This window comes from Aureobasidium melanogenum (assembly GCF_000721775.1).
Source record: "Aureobasidium melanogenum CBS 110374 unplaced genomic scaffold scaffold_9, whole genome shotgun sequence".
Lineage (NCBI taxonomy): Eukaryota > Fungi > Ascomycota > Dothideomycetes > Dothideales > Saccotheciaceae > Aureobasidium > Aureobasidium melanogenum.
This window is the reverse complement of record NW_024470061.1, coordinates 37,282-54,868: the sequence shown is the minus strand read 5'-3', so window position 1 is coordinate 54,868 and position 17,587 is coordinate 37,282. Positions and strand designations below refer to the sequence as shown.

At 51.0% G+C, this 17,587-nt stretch overlaps 7 protein-coding genes across 7 annotated transcripts; 4 read left to right on the top strand and 3 right to left on the bottom strand.

Moving 5' to 3' along the window:
- Positions 1 to 639: 639 nt before the first annotated feature.
- On the top strand, positions 640 to 1,919 carry M437DRAFT_47929 (EF-hand; the record flags this gene model as incomplete). The annotated part of the gene is made up of 2 exons (XM_041021556.1): positions 640 to 879; positions 936 to 1,919. 2 exons carry the CDS (start codon positions 640 to 642, stop codon positions 1,917 to 1,919), a joined length of 1,224 nt encoding a protein of 407 aa, XP_040880034.1.
- Positions 1,920 to 2,189: 270 nt separating this feature from the next.
- Positions 2,190 to 3,017, bottom strand: M437DRAFT_74921 (phosphatases II; the record flags this gene model as incomplete). The annotated part of the gene is made up of 1 exon (XM_041026326.1): positions 2,190 to 3,017. The coding sequence occupies one exon, from the start codon at positions 3,015 to 3,017 to the stop codon at positions 2,190 to 2,192; it is 828 nt and encodes a 275-aa protein (XP_040880033.1).
- A 664-nt stretch (positions 3,018 to 3,681) lies between these two features.
- Positions 3,682 to 5,273, top strand: M437DRAFT_84055 (uncharacterized protein; the record flags this gene model as incomplete). Its single annotated transcript, XM_041028035.1, has 2 exons — positions 3,682 to 3,925; positions 3,973 to 5,273. The coding sequence occupies 2 exons, from the start codon at positions 3,682 to 3,684 to the stop codon at positions 5,271 to 5,273; spliced, it is 1,545 nt and encodes a 514-aa protein (XP_040880032.1).
- A 409-nt stretch (positions 5,274 to 5,682) lies between these two features.
- M437DRAFT_47906 (uncharacterized protein) lies at positions 5,683 to 8,118 on the bottom strand (the record flags this gene model as incomplete). The annotated part of the gene is made up of 1 exon (XM_041021550.1): positions 5,683 to 8,118. The coding sequence occupies one exon, from the start codon at positions 8,116 to 8,118 to the stop codon at positions 5,683 to 5,685; it is 2,436 nt and encodes an 811-aa protein (XP_040880031.1).
- A 2,500-nt stretch (positions 8,119 to 10,618) lies between these two features.
- M437DRAFT_74918 (NAD(P)-binding protein) lies at positions 10,619 to 11,429 on the bottom strand (the record flags this gene model as incomplete). Its single annotated transcript, XM_041026325.1, has 2 exons — positions 10,619 to 11,332; positions 11,382 to 11,429. The coding sequence occupies 2 exons, from the start codon at positions 11,427 to 11,429 to the stop codon at positions 10,619 to 10,621; spliced, it is 762 nt and encodes a 253-aa protein (XP_040880030.1).
- A 1,076-nt stretch (positions 11,430 to 12,505) lies between these two features.
- On the top strand, positions 12,506 to 15,177 carry M437DRAFT_48176 (ras GEF; the record flags this gene model as incomplete). Its single annotated transcript, XM_041021606.1, has 4 exons — positions 12,506 to 13,082; positions 13,141 to 13,339; positions 13,467 to 13,675; positions 13,775 to 15,177. 4 exons carry the CDS (start codon positions 12,506 to 12,508, stop codon positions 15,175 to 15,177), a joined length of 2,388 nt encoding a protein of 795 aa, XP_040880029.1.
- A 794-nt stretch (positions 15,178 to 15,971) lies between these two features.
- Positions 15,972 to 17,481, top strand: M437DRAFT_74916 (uncharacterized protein; the record flags this gene model as incomplete). The annotated part of the gene is made up of 2 exons (XM_041026324.1): positions 15,972 to 16,009; positions 16,065 to 17,481. 2 exons carry the CDS (start codon positions 15,972 to 15,974, stop codon positions 17,479 to 17,481), a joined length of 1,455 nt encoding a protein of 484 aa, XP_040880028.1.
- Positions 17,482 to 17,587: the final 106 nt, after the last annotated feature.

The window sequence follows — 17,587 nt, the reverse complement described above, 5'->3', positions numbered from 1 at the left end:
GAAGATTCTCCTAGATATGACAATTTGGAAGAAGAGACAACAAGGTTGAGGGAATGCTTCTGCGATGCTTTCGGGCGGAAGTCGCACAAGAATTCAATAGAGCTAAGTTGTTGTGCCGTATCTGATCAAGCATAATGGTAAGTCAGCGGTACTCGAGCAGCAGGACGCGCAAGACTCGGCGGAAAATGGTAGGTCAAGTCCGAAATCGATACAAGGCCCTTGATGCGTATTTACACATGGCAGGGTGGAGTTTGATAGCCGTGGTATCCGTGGGAGTAAAACATCGACCAGGTACTAAGGATTTGTGTTGGTCGTACACAACGATACGGTGCAGGTGAAAGGTGCAAGGGGCGGAAGCTTGGGGATGGGGCGCAATGGGCGGCGGTCGGAGCCAAGTGGACGTCACACGCCGATGGATGCTCACGCAGGTCCAGGAACGCGACCAGACCAGATACCTTGCGGATGCTCGGCAGTGCTCACATAGCTAGCTGTCTTGAATACATCGTAACACAGCGCAACAACGAATACACACGGGTGTTGAGGACCGTCGTCAACCAAGCCACCTGCACCCAGCACGTCAATCAAGCCGCATCCTACAGCCTCATCCCCTAGCGTCATAACGACACATTCTCACACACCATGGCGACCAAGCGCATCGAGCAATGGGAGGTTGAACGCTACTGGGAGATTTTTGCCTCGCTCTCGAATGGTGGTACACACCTCAATGGTGCCCAGGCAGCCTCGGTCCTGAAGAACAGTCAATTGCGCGACGACCAACTGGAGCGAGTATGGGACCTGGCAGATGTTGATGGTGATGGCAGTCTCGACTTCGAGGAGTTCTGCGTAGCCATGCGCTTGATCTTTGATCTGGTCAACGGTGTAAGCATATGCCCATAACCACCCTCCACTTTGCACTCTAACCAATTGCTCGTCAGGAATACATGGATGTCCCGGCATCATTGCCAGACTGGCTTGTCCCCGAAAGCAAAGCACATTTGATCCAAGCCTCGCACGCCATTTCGGGTCGCCAACCCCAGTTCGAGCAGGTCGACGACCTCGAAGACGACACGCCAGGCCTCAAAGATGGCTTCGACTGGTACATGCCTCCGGCCGACCGCACAAAATACGAGGAAATCTACAGTGCAAACCGCGATCCCCGCGATGGCAGCATCACCTTTGACTCTCTCAACCCTCTTTACGAATCCCTAGAAGTCCCGGACACAGACATGCGCAGTGCCTGGAATCTTGTCAACCCGCGTAGCGACCCAGCTATTGGTAGAGACCAATGCCTTGTCTTCCTCCACATGCTTGCCAATCGCCATGAAGGCTATCGTCTCCCCCGTTCAGTCCCCCCAAGTCTCCGCGCCACTTTCGAACAGGGTCGTATTGAATACCAAGTCGACAAGGTACAAACCGCCGCCGATCGTTGGGGTACCAAACGTGACGACAACACCATGAGCGGCAAGAAGCAGAAGTTTGGCGACGCATATCTTAGTCGTCTGGGAGTTGGTGATCGTGGTGCCTACAGACCCAAAGGCACCGATTTCACGGCCACCCGCACCGATGCCGAATGGGAGGAGGTGCGCCTGAAGAAGCAACTCAAAGAGCTCGAGGAGAAGATGGAGAAGGTGGAAGAGCAAGCAAAGAGGCGGCGGGAACGTGGAGGCAGGCGAGACGATAGCAAGCCTGCCTTGGTGAAGCGCGAGCTCGAGCAATTGCTCGACTGGAAGCGTCGTGAGCTGCGTGACCTTGAAACAGGCGAGGGAAGATCAAAGGTTGGCCAAGGCTTGAAGGGTCTCAGTGATGAGATCTCAATGGTCAAAGAGCAAGTCGATGGTCTAGAAGCACATCTACGAAAGAGAGAGGAAGTGCTCAGTGATTTGAGAAAGCAGATTGACGACGAAAAGGCGGCAAGATGATCGTATATACCCCATGCTTTGCCTTGTATCAGTCAATGTGTAATGGCAGGAACGTGTTGATTGTGGCACCAAGTACTGTGATGGAAAAAACGAAGTAGCATATGAAAGCGCCGTAAATATGCACCCTAGAGGAGCAAAACAATAACTGTGGTGCTACCAACCATGACCATAAGTAAGCCTCCGATGACGCCGAGCAAACAAAAACCAGGGGTATCTTGATGTAAAAGCAAACGCTATGCATAAAACAAAAGAATGGCGAAGTAGGATTCATCAAGCAGTGTCCACGAAAGGAGCAAATGTTCTGCTTTCAAACCTCTCGCCGTCGTCACCAGACTCGTCAATGTCCATACCATCATTGTCCATGTCCCTTTCGAGGAGTCGCTTGGGCCTTCCGCTGGCGCTGAAGTTGGCAGTAGTACGTCTGGCTTGTAAAATGTCCCAGTAGCCTTGTAGAAGGCGCTTGACGTTGTCATCGAAGTTAACGCAAAAACGTTGTGCCTGGACGATCTGCATGGCTTTGATGTGATCGACGTCGGCCAGGATCTCCATGAGGTAAGCAGCGACGACAGCAGCGGAGCGTTCGTTTCCGCTTTCACAAAAGACGAGGACTTTGGCGTTGGGGGTAGAGTTCATGTGGTCGTTGATGACAATGGCAGCGCGTGTGAAGGAAGAGACGAGTTCGTAGGAACTGGACATGTCGAGGGCCTTTTTCTGAATGTTGATTTCGTCGGCGACGTTGAGGGCGGCTTGCATAATCTTGCTCTCAAACGAGTGACGCTGGCGGACAGCCATGAGTAGTGTGATGCCTTCAGTCCGTAGAAAGTCGCGATCTTTGACGGCACTCATGGGACCCAGGTAGAGGAAGGGGAGGATCTGTTGTGCTTGACGGCGACGTTCGTAGCTCCAGTCCAGGAGGCTGCCTGTCACCATCTTGTCGTAGTTGACGGCAGAAAGCGGACCCGACTGAGCGATGGGATGCAGGTTGAACTCGGGGGCCAGATTGATGTTTGCTGTAGGCGGCGGTACGACGATACGCGGTGGAGTGGGCAGACGGGACGAGTACTCGTCGCCTCGAAGAGTAGCTGCCTGCGAAGCCATGGCACTCAGAGTTGTATTTGTCGTAGGCCCGAGTAGGACGGAGGGGATTGATATAGTCTTTATGTTGTGTTGAAACTGTGTTTTGTTGGTGTGGCCGAGTTGTGAATATTCGACTCGAGAAAGTCCGAGTTGGAGATGCAACAACGTCAGTCTTCACCCCACCGTCATCCATGCCTTCTTCATCTGTTCACTTTCACTCCTGCCTTCCACTCCGCAGAGCACCACCACTCAAGATGGCTCTCACAACTCCCGAGTCTTCCAGAGTCACTCCTCGCACCAGACTGCCAAGCTCTCCGCTCGCTCTATTTACCCACATCGTGACGCAACCTCAGAATGCAACTGTAAATCCCTGCCCCGCAGTCCCGACATGGTGTCTCATTCGTGCTGGTGCTGTTTGTCAAAATACACTGTTTGATGTCCCGCATCTTCGTATACAAACAACAAGTTTTCACCATGTGTTGCCCATGTGATGCTCATGTGCCGATCGATGCATAAACTCAATAGGTACTGTCAAGACTCAACAGAGGCAGGTGCTTCCTTCCTGTCCCCCACTTCTCTTACCCATGCCCGTCATCTGCCATTTTTCCCATCTCTCTTAAAAACCTTCTGTTGTTTCCTCTTTTCGTTTTTCTTTCCAGCTTCTCTCAAAAGACAATCATCCACCATGCTTCCCAATCTGCTCTCGTTCCTAGCTTTGTTCTTTGGCGTTGCCATTGCTCAATGCCCTGATTATCTTGATTATGCCGAAGTCAGGCACTACCCCTACTCAGGAGGAGTCCGCAACATATCCTACCAACGCCCTGATCCTGCTTGCCGTACTTTCAACCTTTCTGTCCTTGAAGACCAGGTCATTCTCGACGTCATGCATGCCACTCCTGACCTAGATCTGTTCCGTCTGTTTCTCAATGGTAGGTACTACTTGCCATTGCTGAATACTGGTGCTCACTCATCGCAGCCTACCCCAACACGCTCGATACGGCCATTCGCTGGAAGGGCTATGCTGCTGATACACCTGATGAGGAGCTTACTTTTGTCGTCACTGGAGATATCGATGCCATGTGGCTGAGAGACAGCAGCAACCAGATGCAGTCTTACCTTCCCCTCCTGACCGCAAACTCCTCTGTTGACTCGCTCGCCTCTCTGTTCCGTGGAGTCATCAACTTGCAGGCTCGCTACCTCCTCACCTCGCCCTACTGTAATGCCTTTCAGCCACCAGTCGAGAGCGGCATCGCTCCTGCAAAGAACCCTTCAGCCAGCCAAGATGTTGTCTTTCCAACTTACGACAACGCTTCTGTCTTCGAATGCAAATACGAGCTGGACTCTTTGGCCGCTTTCCTACAGATCAGCTCGGACTATTACAACGCCACGGGAGATGTTGCTTTCTTTGCTAAGCACCATTGGATTGAGGCTATCAACCACGTTTTCCAGATCTTTGAGAGCCTGCAGTCTGCTTCAACTTACGAGCCTGATGGTCGCGTACAAATGTCGAACTACACCTTCACTAGAGTAAGTGATCGCGCGACCGAAACTCTGGCGAACGATGGGTTAGGCAATCCCTACAGTGGTGGAACCGGCTTGTTGCGCTCAGCTTTCAGACCTTCGGATGACGCAACTATCTACCAATATCTCATTCCTGCCAACATGATGCTGGCTCACTACCTCGAAGCGACTGCTCCTCTTATGCTCGCGCTCAACAATTCAGCAAGTGCTGTCACTTCCGTGCAAATGACACAGCTTGCCTCTAGTATCAGACAAGGCATTAAAGAGCACGGCATCGTCACTGTCAATGGCAAGCAGGTATATGCTTACGAGGTTGACGGCTATGGCTGTGCGAACATCATGGACGATGCCAATATCCCGTCGCTTCTATCTGCGCCTTTCCTGGGCTATCTTGACGTTAATGATGAAGTCTATCAGAACACACGTTCTTTGTTGCTGAGTACCCGCAATCCTTACTGGATGCACGGTCCCGTCATCAGCGCTATAGGAGGTCCTCACAACGGTCCTGGATATGCCTGGCCCATGGCTTCTATCGTGCGCATACTGACCAGCGACAATGACACCGAGATCACTGAACAACTGGCCATGATCCTGAATAGTACCGATGGTCTTGGTCTGATTCACGAGAGCATCAACACTTTCAATCAAACAGACTATACTCGACCTTGGTTTTCGTGGGCGAACGGGCTTTTCGGTCAAATGATCCTGGATCTGTACGATCGCAAGCCACAGATTCTTGCTCAAAGCTTCCAGTAGGCGTATTCGCGTCACCAGCGAGACCATGCCGTATATTGGCTCTGAGTAAGCTTGAAACATACTCAAGGTTGCTCTATACAGAAGGAGCTTTGATGGAGATGTGTAAGGCCTCAAAAAACGAAACGAGGCGCACTCAGGACGAATCCTGGAATGTTGGCGATGCCATGGATGAAGTGCGATTCAAAGATTTGTGAACACCAGTCGCTGTAGCTGAGTGATGTTGGACGTTAGGTAGTAATGTGCTGGGGGTCTTTCTTCACCTCCACCGCGTGATCAAGACGTATAATGCGTGTAGCTTTGAACTGCACAATATTGACAGAAATTGCAATGAAGTGACTGGATCGTTTCGTTTCTCATGCTAGTATGTGCAATTCTGTGTACATATGACTTTTTGATAAAAATCGAAGGCTTAAATGACAAGATACTCGCCATCAACCCTATCCATAGCTTTTCTCCACCTAAAAGCTTGTATGCGATCTCCGTTCTCTTTAGCACTGTCTCTTCGGCGTTGTACCTCGTCGGAATCTGCATCGTTCGCATCTTGAGTGGCATTCTCAGCCCACACCTTCTCGAGAACATCCAGAACGGAGATGTTGTTGAAAAAGCCACTCTCGATCTGTACTTCTATGCATCTGTCGCGTACAAGTGCCTGATCGGCTGCATCGACACACTCGGTTCCTGCAATGAACAAGGGCCAAAGCAAGAACTTGTTCACACACGAAGTGATTTCCAGGGCAGCGATGTGCGAAAGAGCATTGCGAACATGTGCCTGGAATTTTGGAGACGACGATGGCAGGAACGGGTGGGCAAGGCGTTCAGTATAGAGCAAGGCGGATGAGCGGAAGGATTCGTTGATATGCGTGAGGTCTCTTTGTCCAGGCTCGAGCGATGCTGCAGAAGGCTCGAGACCAGTGGGCGATAGACATGGACTATCCATTGACCATGTTTCTAGCCGAGATCGGATATCATGCCACTCCTTCCAAAACTCTTGCCGCGTATCCGAGTGGTCTCTATAGATCGTATCGAGGTCTTCCAGGGGTTCGGCTAGTAAAGCGCCCCAGCCATTACCATCCAATCGGCTAAAGTCCATAGGTTCGACCTGCGAACGTGGACGACGAGCTTTTGGGACGGCGAAAGTGTTCTGGTCCTTGGACTTCGGGGTCGTGGTAGCACCATAAGATGCTTTTGAGTTCCGAGGATCGGGACGCACAGGACGGTCTTGCGACAGAAGGTTCAAGCGTCCGAGACGAGCAATCAACTTGAACAAGCGACCATCACATCCAGAGAACTGCTCCAGAGCACCAAGATTAGAGGAGTAGTGAAGCATGTCTAGACGGTCGCCTTGTATCTCTGTTTCTCTGTCGTTCACAGTCGATGTCATGACATCGAACCAAGCAAAGAACATCTCGACCCAACCAATGAAGCCAGTTGTAACACCGGGATCGCGCATCGACAGCAACTTTTGCACACCCTCAAGCTGTGTCTTGAACTTGGAGAATCCACTGTCGCAGACGTGGAACAAGCATAGAATGAGCAATATAGCAAGGACAGAATCGTCTTGAGCATTAACCGCGTCAGCCAGTTGAGACTGTAACTGACGGATTGATACTGTCTTGTAATAGCTTTCTTCAGGTGATGGACGAGCTAGGATGCTGTTATCGTTGTCCTGCTGCTCACCGTCCAGCTCTTGGATGAAGCCTTTAGGAGGGGTTCTCTTATGTAATCGCATGCGCATATTGTTCAACGAGAGAGCTGCAAGAGCGTTCTGGAGACCTTCGTTGTGTGTGGCGAGCTGAAGAATGTGCATCCTATATGGATTGATGTTATCGTCAAAGGCAACGAGAACAGAACAGATATGTTTGTCGTAGTAGTCCAGCAAATATTGCATCCTTGGCGACAGGTGATAGAATAACGAGGTGGCCATAGCCCTCGGAATAGACATGGCTAGCTCTGGTAAAGAGTTGATGGGTTGCTCGGGATTCGTCAAGGTCAGATCGAGGTTAGTGTAATCAAAGGGTTCTGATTGTAGATTCTGATTGTAATCTGCGCCGTTGGCGTTGTATGAAGGTTCGAAGAAAGAGGCATCAGAATGTTGAGAGAAAGTCAGATCTTCAGTGGCACTAGGGGCTTCTAATGGCGGATCGGGATAGAAGGCCGGCGGTTGTGAATAAGAATCAGAGACAGACCGAGGCGAGGGATCCATCAGGCTGTAACTAGCAGAAGATTGCAAGCCATCATTGTAGGCCAGCGAGACTGGTGTTAGAGGATATTCGGAAGGGTTTCTTTGATGAACCAGACGGGAATTGTCATAAGGCGAGGTTGGCGACGGAAGGTCGGGTTGTGTATATTGCTGCAAAGGTTGCCAGAAGATGGGCTGTTGAGGGTCGAGTGGGGATAGCAAGCCATAAGATGGGGTGTGGAGAGGCTCCTGAGTTGGAGGAGACACAGGGTTGGTGGTGATGTTTATACGTGGAGGTACAGGCCTGTCCGAGGTAGGAGCGGTGGTGGACGGCTTCCTTCGAGGTTGCGATACACTATTTCGTTTGGTAACACCGACCGGCCCATCGCCTTTCTCGGCCACAGGGCATGTCAAGCCTCGCAGTTTCCCTCGACTAGCGATGCCCACGCCCCATGTCAGCGTCGTCTTGTATCCCGAACAATCTTTTCCTATTTCAAGGCACTGCCCACAGTATGGCCGCCTGCGGTCGCATGGGGCACCTCGTTTCCGGCACGTAAAGCAGTCGTCGGCCGCTCCTGTCGTTGTCGTCCTCCTTCTGCGTTTCCTAATGGTCGGCTTGGGCTCGACACCAACATCGGCTTCCGCCTTGATACAAGCCGTTGTCATAATGACTTGAGAGAGTGGTGAACAGTATCACAGCGTCAATTCGTCCTCATCGAACGTCGTATCTAGACACAGCCACTCTGATGCCGGGCCGAGTATGGTTCGTACGATGTGGGGGCTGATAAGTGGATTCAGATGTCGAAGGAACAGACAAGACAGTGTGTTTGGACGAGGAGGGACAGTTCTTGAGGAGGTTCAGGGAACTCGAAAACACTTTTGATGTCAGGCGACATCCTGGGGACCTATTATTATTGACTTTGGATGTGTCGAGCTAGGGAAAGCCCGTTACATATCCACACCCCATGTCTTCTTCTTGCCTTCGCGTGGGTTCCATTCTGCTGTCTGCCTCTGGCGCCCGTTACCGAGGTCTGAGTGCACGGTGCACATTTGTTATCTAGGTGGGACCTAACCAATGAAAGTTGTTATCGTATCTTTGTAAGGCCCTGTTCAAATTGTTTTCCAATCTTCTACGCGGCTTCTTTCTGCTCCGAGAACCCTCACTCATAGCATAGGTGCATCTTCAAGATGCTGCAAAACAGCGTCCGTTTCCAGCGTCGAGGTACATCCACCTCGGTTGCATTACAACATGTTCTTACGCGAGATCTACTCCAAACCCCGCAGGGTCGCAACGGCCTTTCTCCGCATCCATGATTGCGGCATGAGCACATCATTTTCTTTTGATGAGGCGCCAGGATGCCCACAGTCCTTTATCTCTGGCCGGCCCCTTGGACATTGGCCAGGTACAATCCGCCTGAATTGTCTCCATCAAGACTTGTGCCTGAACTCTTCGCTGACTTTATCCACCCGCGTGCGAGTCGGTGCGACTGCTGTTGATTATCAGGGTACAGACTTTGATTGGGTCAAAGTCTCTACGAAACATTATTCCGTGCCCTGTTTAATTCGCCGAATAGTTTAACATTCGCCTCGTCCCTTGGATAGGCACATGTGAACACCGCGAAGCTTGTTCTCGATACGAGCATGACGAGCTTGTGTGAAGTTCTGGCGCGTGCTTAGCCCCGGCTTGACTGACATCTGTGCTTCGCGGAGCGATAATCCTGTGGAGTCTATCACAAAGTGGTAAGACCGAGAGACGGGCCTTTCAGTGTGCTGTCTTCAGCTGCTCGGGATCAGTTGGTGCTGTTGACTCTCATCGAACTGCGCGTCGTCGATGGTATGCACCCCTCTTCTGGCGTCTACAGCTGCAAGTCTATCCGATAAATTGGTTACCAACAGCATCGCTCTTGACGGCGACATTCAACCTACAATAACAACGTGGCGCTCCCACACTGTGTCTACTGCATCGAAGAGGAGATAGAAAACGACAAAGGACCAACAGCATGCACTCGAACGGCACACTCTTGCTGACAAGACAGTGAGATTCTGATCATGTCAGGATCTTATAAGGTAGGCCCTGCCAACATCCGAGCAGATTGCTATCAGTTCTGAGCATCCTCTGTTGCCTCTGTCGTATTGCAATATAGCATCAGTCTTGCTCACTATGAGTGCTGGCCAAGGAGGATTCTTCAAACATCAATGCACGTACTTTCACATTTGCGGTCATTGGACGACACAAGCACACGATGCTTGTGGCACTTGCCTGTCCGAAGGTAGAAAGTCTCCACGAGAGCCAGGTGGTCCTGCTGTCCGGACAACCACTCAAAAGGCAAGCATGTCGCTCTTGATGGCCGTGTAGAACTCACCAAACCGTCACAGTCCTCTAGCCAGACCCAATAATGAATAATTCTTTCCAAGCTGAAGCACTGCGAATGGATGCGGAAACATGTAATGGGATGGTAACAAGCACGGGTCGCTCACCAGTTGGCTGAATGGGTCGCGAGAAGGGAGGGGGATTCAATTTCGATATCTGCATCAGTCCCGGCGTGTCAAATCGTGTCTTTGGTATATCGAGATGTATTCATGAGCAAGTCCTGAGGTATCATCTGTACCACTTCCGACGGATCCAAGAGCTTCCGAGGCACGAGCTCGTCTCGTTAGGATCCTCATCAGGAAATCTGGGCTTTGCAAGATTATAAACCTCAAACCAGAAGAGTGGTTCTGGCGTCCGCTCAGCTTTTTTCAGTGATCGACCGATGTAGCAATCACAACTTTCAGTATCGCACTCCCTGTGGATGGTTGTTGTGATGACAGAACTGTGTGTATGAGAGCAGTATTCGAGAGTATCGAGTAGATGCGTGCAGGCCGCCTGTCATGCCCTACCTGCCAGTCATCCGCAGCCCCCCGCAACCGAGTGGCGTGACGGAGAAATATCCTGCGTTGGTGTTGGCGGCGTCCAGATCTTCCCTTACTATCGCTTCCTCATGTCTAGACTCTAGTGACAATCAAAATCAGGCGGATGCCGCTAACAAGAGATTAATCTTGGTACCTTGGCATTATTAACGATAGATACGGTTATACAAGATAGCAGCGCAATTCTGTTGAGCCCAAGGCCTGGGTCGACAAGGCGGTTGCGGAGGTTGGCGACCTAACAACACCTATAGTCCGCTTAGAACTTCTCCTGTGCGGGTCTCATATCGAGTTCGTGAGTCCATAAGCATGGCTCTTGCTCCGAAAGCCACAAGTATGTCTTTCCAACAGCTTCAGCTGAGATCTTCTTGCCGCTCTTCTGATCCTCGCCATTCTTGTCTTCGATAGACCCATTGCCAATGCAATGTGCCACATGGACACCTTTTGCACTGAATTCGCGAGCAAGTGTCTGTGCCAGCTGCCTTACGCTTGATCTACCAGCTCCATATGCTGCGAATTCGGCATTGCATCTCAGAGCACCAAGCGTGCCAGTGAAGATCAGCGTACCTTTCTTGGAGGAGCCTTCTGCCAGAGTCGATTCTCCATGGTCCGCGAAAAAACGCTTGAGAGATTCCTGTGCGAACGTGAAGGCTCCACCCACATAGGTCTCCAACGAGTCGGTAAATTGATCATATGTTTCGTCTAGGAAAGGCTTTTTAGAAGAGTGCTTGATGTTGTAAATGGCTACACGCAACTTGAGGCCGTTGAAAGACTGATGCTGACGGATGTCTGAGAAAGCCTTCTTTAAAGAGTCAGGTGAGGTGTCTGAGGGAAAGGCCTCGACGACCGGGTTGTCGAGAGACGATTTCAGCCCAGTCACCAAGTCGTTCAGCACTTCAGATCGTCGAGCAAGCAACGCGACGGCCATATTACCACGAGCTGGATCAGCCAGCACACGTGCAATGCCAGCGCCCTTTCACACTGTTAGTACAGATAGATCCCATGGTGGGAGATGCACTCACGGTAGCAGGACCTGCACCTAAGAGAATTGCCAAGCCAGATGGAGCCATGATGTTAGTATGTGTTGAGATTGTCTGTGTTGATGGAAGCAGAGAAAGGATGTCTAAGTGAATTATGAACTCATGAATGACATTTGACGTCATCATACCTTTGGAGAGTCTAATAGCTATGCGATCAAGGGTCGAGACCAGGATCATCATGTATGTGCATTAAGAAGCAATGCCCGGAGTATCTGTCTTCGGCATGACAGCACAACTAGCGACACCAGTGTAGCAGTGTCTGCGTGGTCATGTGCCTCGACGACCGTGACTACGTATAGGTCTGCAACAGAAAGGGAGCCAACCCTGCCTTGGTTTTTGAAGAATATCGAGAATGGTAAGTGACTTCAACTCTGGTGAGTCTTTCCATTGAAAGCTCATCAAAGATGCTGAGGTCATAGGAGTGTTGGCGGAAAGGCAGTCCCAGCAAGCTTCCGGTTCCTCTGAGACAAGGGCAGTGGAGGACGCTGTGGGCTGTAATAAGTGCTGCGGCTGATAAAACTCGGCAGTTACTTGACCGCCTCTTGAGTTAGCAACAGGCAAGAGTACTTGTAGATCAAAGCGGACATGAATCACGTTGGCGGCCTTGTATGTGTGAGGCTTAGGGATTTCATGCTAAGAAGTGAAAGCGCAAGGCCCATGGTGGAGCGTCGCACGTGGAGCCGTTATATTTCTCGGATGCAGGCCGAAGCCAAACCCAGACCCCATGTCTCGATTCAGTCCAGACGCGAGCCCCGACAGAGAGATCAAAGACACAATGGTCATGAATATGGGCAGATCGAAACAGACTAGCAGTAAAAAGAAGGTTTGCAGATATGATGAGAGCAGGGATGGGCATACGATGGGTTGGGAGCGGGCGGAGCAGGCAGGACTTGTGGGAGCGGTTAGACGAGTTCAGTCGGCTTCGCTTGGCAGGAGAGAGATGATCGTCACGGACTCGCGGCGTGAGGTTTGGCACTGGGCTGGACGGCGGAGGCTGCAAGTCGCGGCGCATCTCTTTGACTCGTCGAGAAATGCATCTTGTTGTAGAGTAGCTGTTTGTACACCGACCTGGCCATGCCGCAGCTGCTGCCCTTGCAAACAAGACAATGGCGGAACCGCAGTACCCTGAACAAGACCACCACGCCCAGCAGCCAGTCTTGAGGCTGCCCCTCTCGACGCGACCACGCACCCTGGAGCGCACGCATTCATCGCCCGCTACGACGTCCACATATGCAGACGGCCAGGGCCAGGAGCAGGAGCAGAGCCAACAGCAACCATGGCAGGGCTCGCTGACGGGCGCAGCGCCTCAGACGTCTGCGTTGCAGGGCTTGGGCATTGATACCGAAACCCGTTCCAACGGCTTCCTGCAGACCAACAACGACGCTGAGCACCAAGTCAACATTGCTGTCGTCGGCGCCACCGCTGTGGGCAAGTCGTCCTTCATCCAGCACTCCCTGGGCCTCAGCTTGCAACCCACCGCTGCCGTCAGCTCCTGTCGCATCAACCTCGACAGCGCCGCTTTCCAGGTGCGCATGCTGGAGTGCCAGCTCCAAGACGTGATCATCGACAAGGACAACAGGATCACCTGGCCCACCGACCCGCGCATGCCCACAGTCGACGCTGCATGCACTCTGTACGACATATCCAACAAAGACTCGTTTGAGGACGTCCCAGTCGTGCTGAGTGAGTTCCAATCTGCTGACTGCCAACCACCACCACAACCAAACTAACCCCTGCCGAGATGCCCTCGAAAAATCCTCGATTCCTTCTCTTCTCGTCTCCAACAAATGCGACCGCACCGACCGCCAGCTCGACCCAAACAACACTGAGCAGCGAGTCAAAGCCATCCTCCGCTCCCTCCACACTGTCCAATCCTCCACATTACATGTAGACTCGCACACAAGGGGAATAGCCACTCTGTTGCGAGCTGTTGCTGGCAAGTCGCTCCCACTCTCGATCCTCTCCTTTCTGCCCCGCCGCGTCTACCGCACAAACAAGTCTTGTTTGTCAAGACTGCCCCACTGCTGTCATGACGATTGCATTTGCTGACTGACTACCAGCCCAGAGAGATCCTGCTCTGTCTCGCCGACGAACCATATCATCTGCTCTAGCTTTTGGCCAATCTCCTCGATCACACCCGTCTCCAAACCACGCTAGAGCAAGCTCCGTACAGTCTAATACTATGCGAAAGGATTCACGGCACGACTCTACAACCATGGTTACAGGTCCTCCGAATGCCACGCATCCCTCTGTCGACGTCAATACAGCTTTGGACGGTTCGCGCGACGACATGACCGACTCTTCGCGCTCTGAACATGTTTCCTCATCCGAGGATGGCGGTCTTGACGTTGACAGTCAATCAGAAGCACCTTCAGACGAGCGTGGCTATTCTTTCGACAATCTTGTCGACCGCCTATTAAAGCTGCCGAAGTCAAAGGCCGATTCGAGGTTCGGTTCTGTCTTCCTTGCTCTATATCGAAAGTTTGCTGCTCCCGGTCAGCTACTCGAGGCGATAGTACACCGCTTCGAAGCCCTAGAAAAGGAGGATGGTCCATTCATGACCAAAACAGCTTCACAATTGCGCTACCTATCCGTCATTGAGCAATGGATTCGTACATATCCTGGCGACTTCGCACACATCAAGACCCGGCGTCGGATGCGTACGTTTGTCGCCAAATTATCGAATACTCGTATCTTCTCGGCCGCAGCACGAGAGATGAGTTGCGACCTGGATGTCGTAACAGAGGACGACGACACGAATTGGGCATGTTGTGATATGGACCGCGAGAAACGTGGTCTATTAAGCCCTGACCTCAGCTGGTCGTCTCGAGTAAGCACACTCTTGGACGACCCTGACTTTGATTTCAGCGACAATCTTGGGAGTTTGTCTCTTGACGGCGGTCAAAGCAGAAACCAAATGGGTTCCTTGCACACCGATTTCGGGATGCTCCAGAACGTCGATGCAGCGAGGAGACAGGGCCCATCACTTGTCCCGACACCAAAAGCCCCGATCAGTAAATCGCACTGGCACGTATTGATGGAGACGCCGACAGATTCCATCGCTTGCGAGCTGACACGCATCGACTGGATCATGTTTAGTGCAGTTCGTCCACGCGATTTAGTACGACATGTCTCGTTGTCTCAGGCACAAAAAGCACAATGCAAGTCATTGGTGCACGTCAGTCGCATGATTGAGCATTTCAATCACGTCCGGGACTGGGTGGCCAATTTGATCTTGCTTAGGGAAAAGGCCAAGCATCGAGTCTTGATGCTGGAGAAACTCATGCATGTCGCTCGCAAGCTGCGAGAGATGAACAACTACAATTCGCTCGGAGCATTTCTCGCAGGCATTAGCAGTGCTGCTGTCCACAGACTTGCCGCTACCCGAGAATTGCTGTCACCAGAGACCGGCAAAGACTGGATGAAGCTAGAGATTTTGATGTCTCCTACTCGTTCTTACGCGGCTTATCGTTTAGCTTGGGACAATTCGAGCGGAGAGAGAATACCATTCTTACCCCTCCCAATCAGAGATCTTGTTGCTGCCGCAGAAGGCAACAAAACGTATATTGGGGACGAGGCCAATGGCCGAATCAATTGGCGCAAGTTTGAAGTCATGGGAGAGACCATAGTTGGCATCCAGAGAGCTCAGGGTCTGCCATACAGAAACTCGATGCTTGGCCCTAGGAACCATGACTTGTTGGCTCTGATTCTGAACAGCAATATGATCAGAGATGACGAAGTGAGTGAACTGGATGCGAGCACAATCTGTAAGCGGTGACTAACGCACTATCTCAGGCTCTCTACGAACGCAGCTGTCACATTGAGAACGGAGACCGAAGAGGATTGCGAGAGCTCTTCAGACGCGCATAGTCGACTCTCGATACTCCGATCTCTCCTCAGCATGATGTATTTTTCTCACCTTAGCGTTGCACATATTTGGCATGGATATGAAATAATGATCTGGTCTCGACCTTTCGTATCGAGCAGTTGAAAAGAGAAGAAAGCAATCCCAGGAACGAATGACCAATTTCTCGGCGCAAGGGTGTTTTTATGGCATGTTTTTGGTAGCATGCTCGTCAGGCAAGAGCCTCGGAGTTTTACCTATACTTCTACACCTTCATATACATTTGTTATCTAGACTTTGCATCTGCCTCGCGGCAATTAACATAATAGTATCCCTGAAATTCTCAAGGTCGAATGTGATCGGTCTAGGGTGGCGACTTCCTCGGATGCTTTGTCCTCGCGTCATACCTCATCGGACTCTTCACCAGCAGCAACACATCTGAATGACTGTAGGGATAAAGATATAATTTGTCGTCTAGTAAGTATCTACTACGACGAGATGCAAAACAGTCTGGTTATGTACAGGTTGATCTAAGGGTCCCTAAGCATCCGAAAGTTAATCATACATGACGACACTACCATACCGTTTTGCCGGCTTCAAGCGAATTGAAATACAGTCGTATAGACTAGATCTTTGCTTCATTTTCCTCTTGAGAAGCTTTTTAATATCATTCTGGTCCTTGCCTTCTGTAATTTTTATCTATTCTTCTATCATTTAATTCAGTTGAGATGGCGTGGTTCAGACGAGATTCTCCCAATACAGTCAGGTAAATCCAGAAGGCGAATCCAGCCACACCAACAAGATTCTTACACATGATACAGAGTATGGGGCTACAAATTTGAGCGCACAGACAAGCACCTGACTCTGGAACAAATGAACCCGGCAAAACAGACTTGGGATTATCTTGGTGAAAAGGCATTAAATCGACTAAACGAGATATCGCCACCACCACCACCGCAGCCACGCAATCCATCTAAGAAGTCAGAAGGCAAAGAACCTTTTCCTGATGATGAGAAGCAACCGAAACCGGATGTTAAACCTAAGAGGGATTTGTTTGCTTTGCTTCAAGAGCATGCTGCAGAGGATGAGGTATTGCAACAGTTGTGGCAACAAGTGAATACAGTACCGGATTGGGTGGACTGGGATCAGATTTCTCGTGGCCAGGATGTCTTTTACAGATATGGTGGACCCGTTCTTACTGGACTGGCATACCAATCTCTTCTCGGTGGACTTGGTGCAGCTCGCGTGACCGAGGTTCTATCGAGAACGGGAGGGTTTGCAGTAGACGTGGCGAGGAATCGTCTCTTCGAAACCACACAATTCCTTCTGCAGTGCACGAGGTCACTGAAAGACATACAACCCGGAGGCGAGGGATGGGCAGCCACGATACGAGTACGCCTTTTACATGCCACAGTACGAAACCGCATCATGAAGCTGGCAGAAACACGACCTGAATACTTCGACACTGCAAAACTGGGAGTTCCTATCAACGACATGGACTGTGTTGGCACAATCGTCAGTTTCTCAAGTGCGCTCATCTGGATCTCGTTACCACGCCAAGGCATCTACCTACGTCCCCAAGAAATCGAAGATTACATTGCGCTATGGCGATACATAGCCTACGTAATAGGTTGTCCAACCGAGGGGCTCCTAGAAACAAAAGAACAAAGCAAACGTATTCTCGACAGCATCATGATGTACGAAATCGCGCCGACACGCACATCACAAATACTCGCCAACAACGTCATCAGAAGTCTGCAAGATAAACCGCCAGGCTATGCAAGTGCAGACTTCCTGCTCGCGGGAGCTCGATGGTTGAATGGCAATGAGTTATGCGATGCTCTGGCACTTCCAAAGCCAAATATATACTACACACTTCTGATGGCTGGTCAATGTATCTTCTTCGGATTCTGGTGCTATACAAACCGCATGAACAAGTCCACGGACGCAAAGAAGTTGGTGGTGCTGCGAGACATATTCTGGAAGATCATCGTCAAGGGAGGACTAAAGGAAGAGACGACTTTCGATTTCAAATACGTGCCCGAGTACAGTATTATGACCGAGATGGGTGGTGTCGAAGAAGTCAAGTTGTCGAGAGAGCTGGAAACGGCCAGCCTCAAATGGTTGCTTATGGGCATTGGTGTAGTGTCAGTCATCGGACTTGTGGTGGGTGGAATTGGCTGGTTGGGAGCGCGTATAGCAACCTGGACCATTAGGAGTGCCTGGAACCTCTTGTAGACTTGTTATAGACTTTAGAAGGTCATCTGAACCACTATTCCAAAGATCATCATCCTACGGAATGGGTGCAGTCTTCTCTGTTTGCCGTGCACGATTCAAGTGTTTC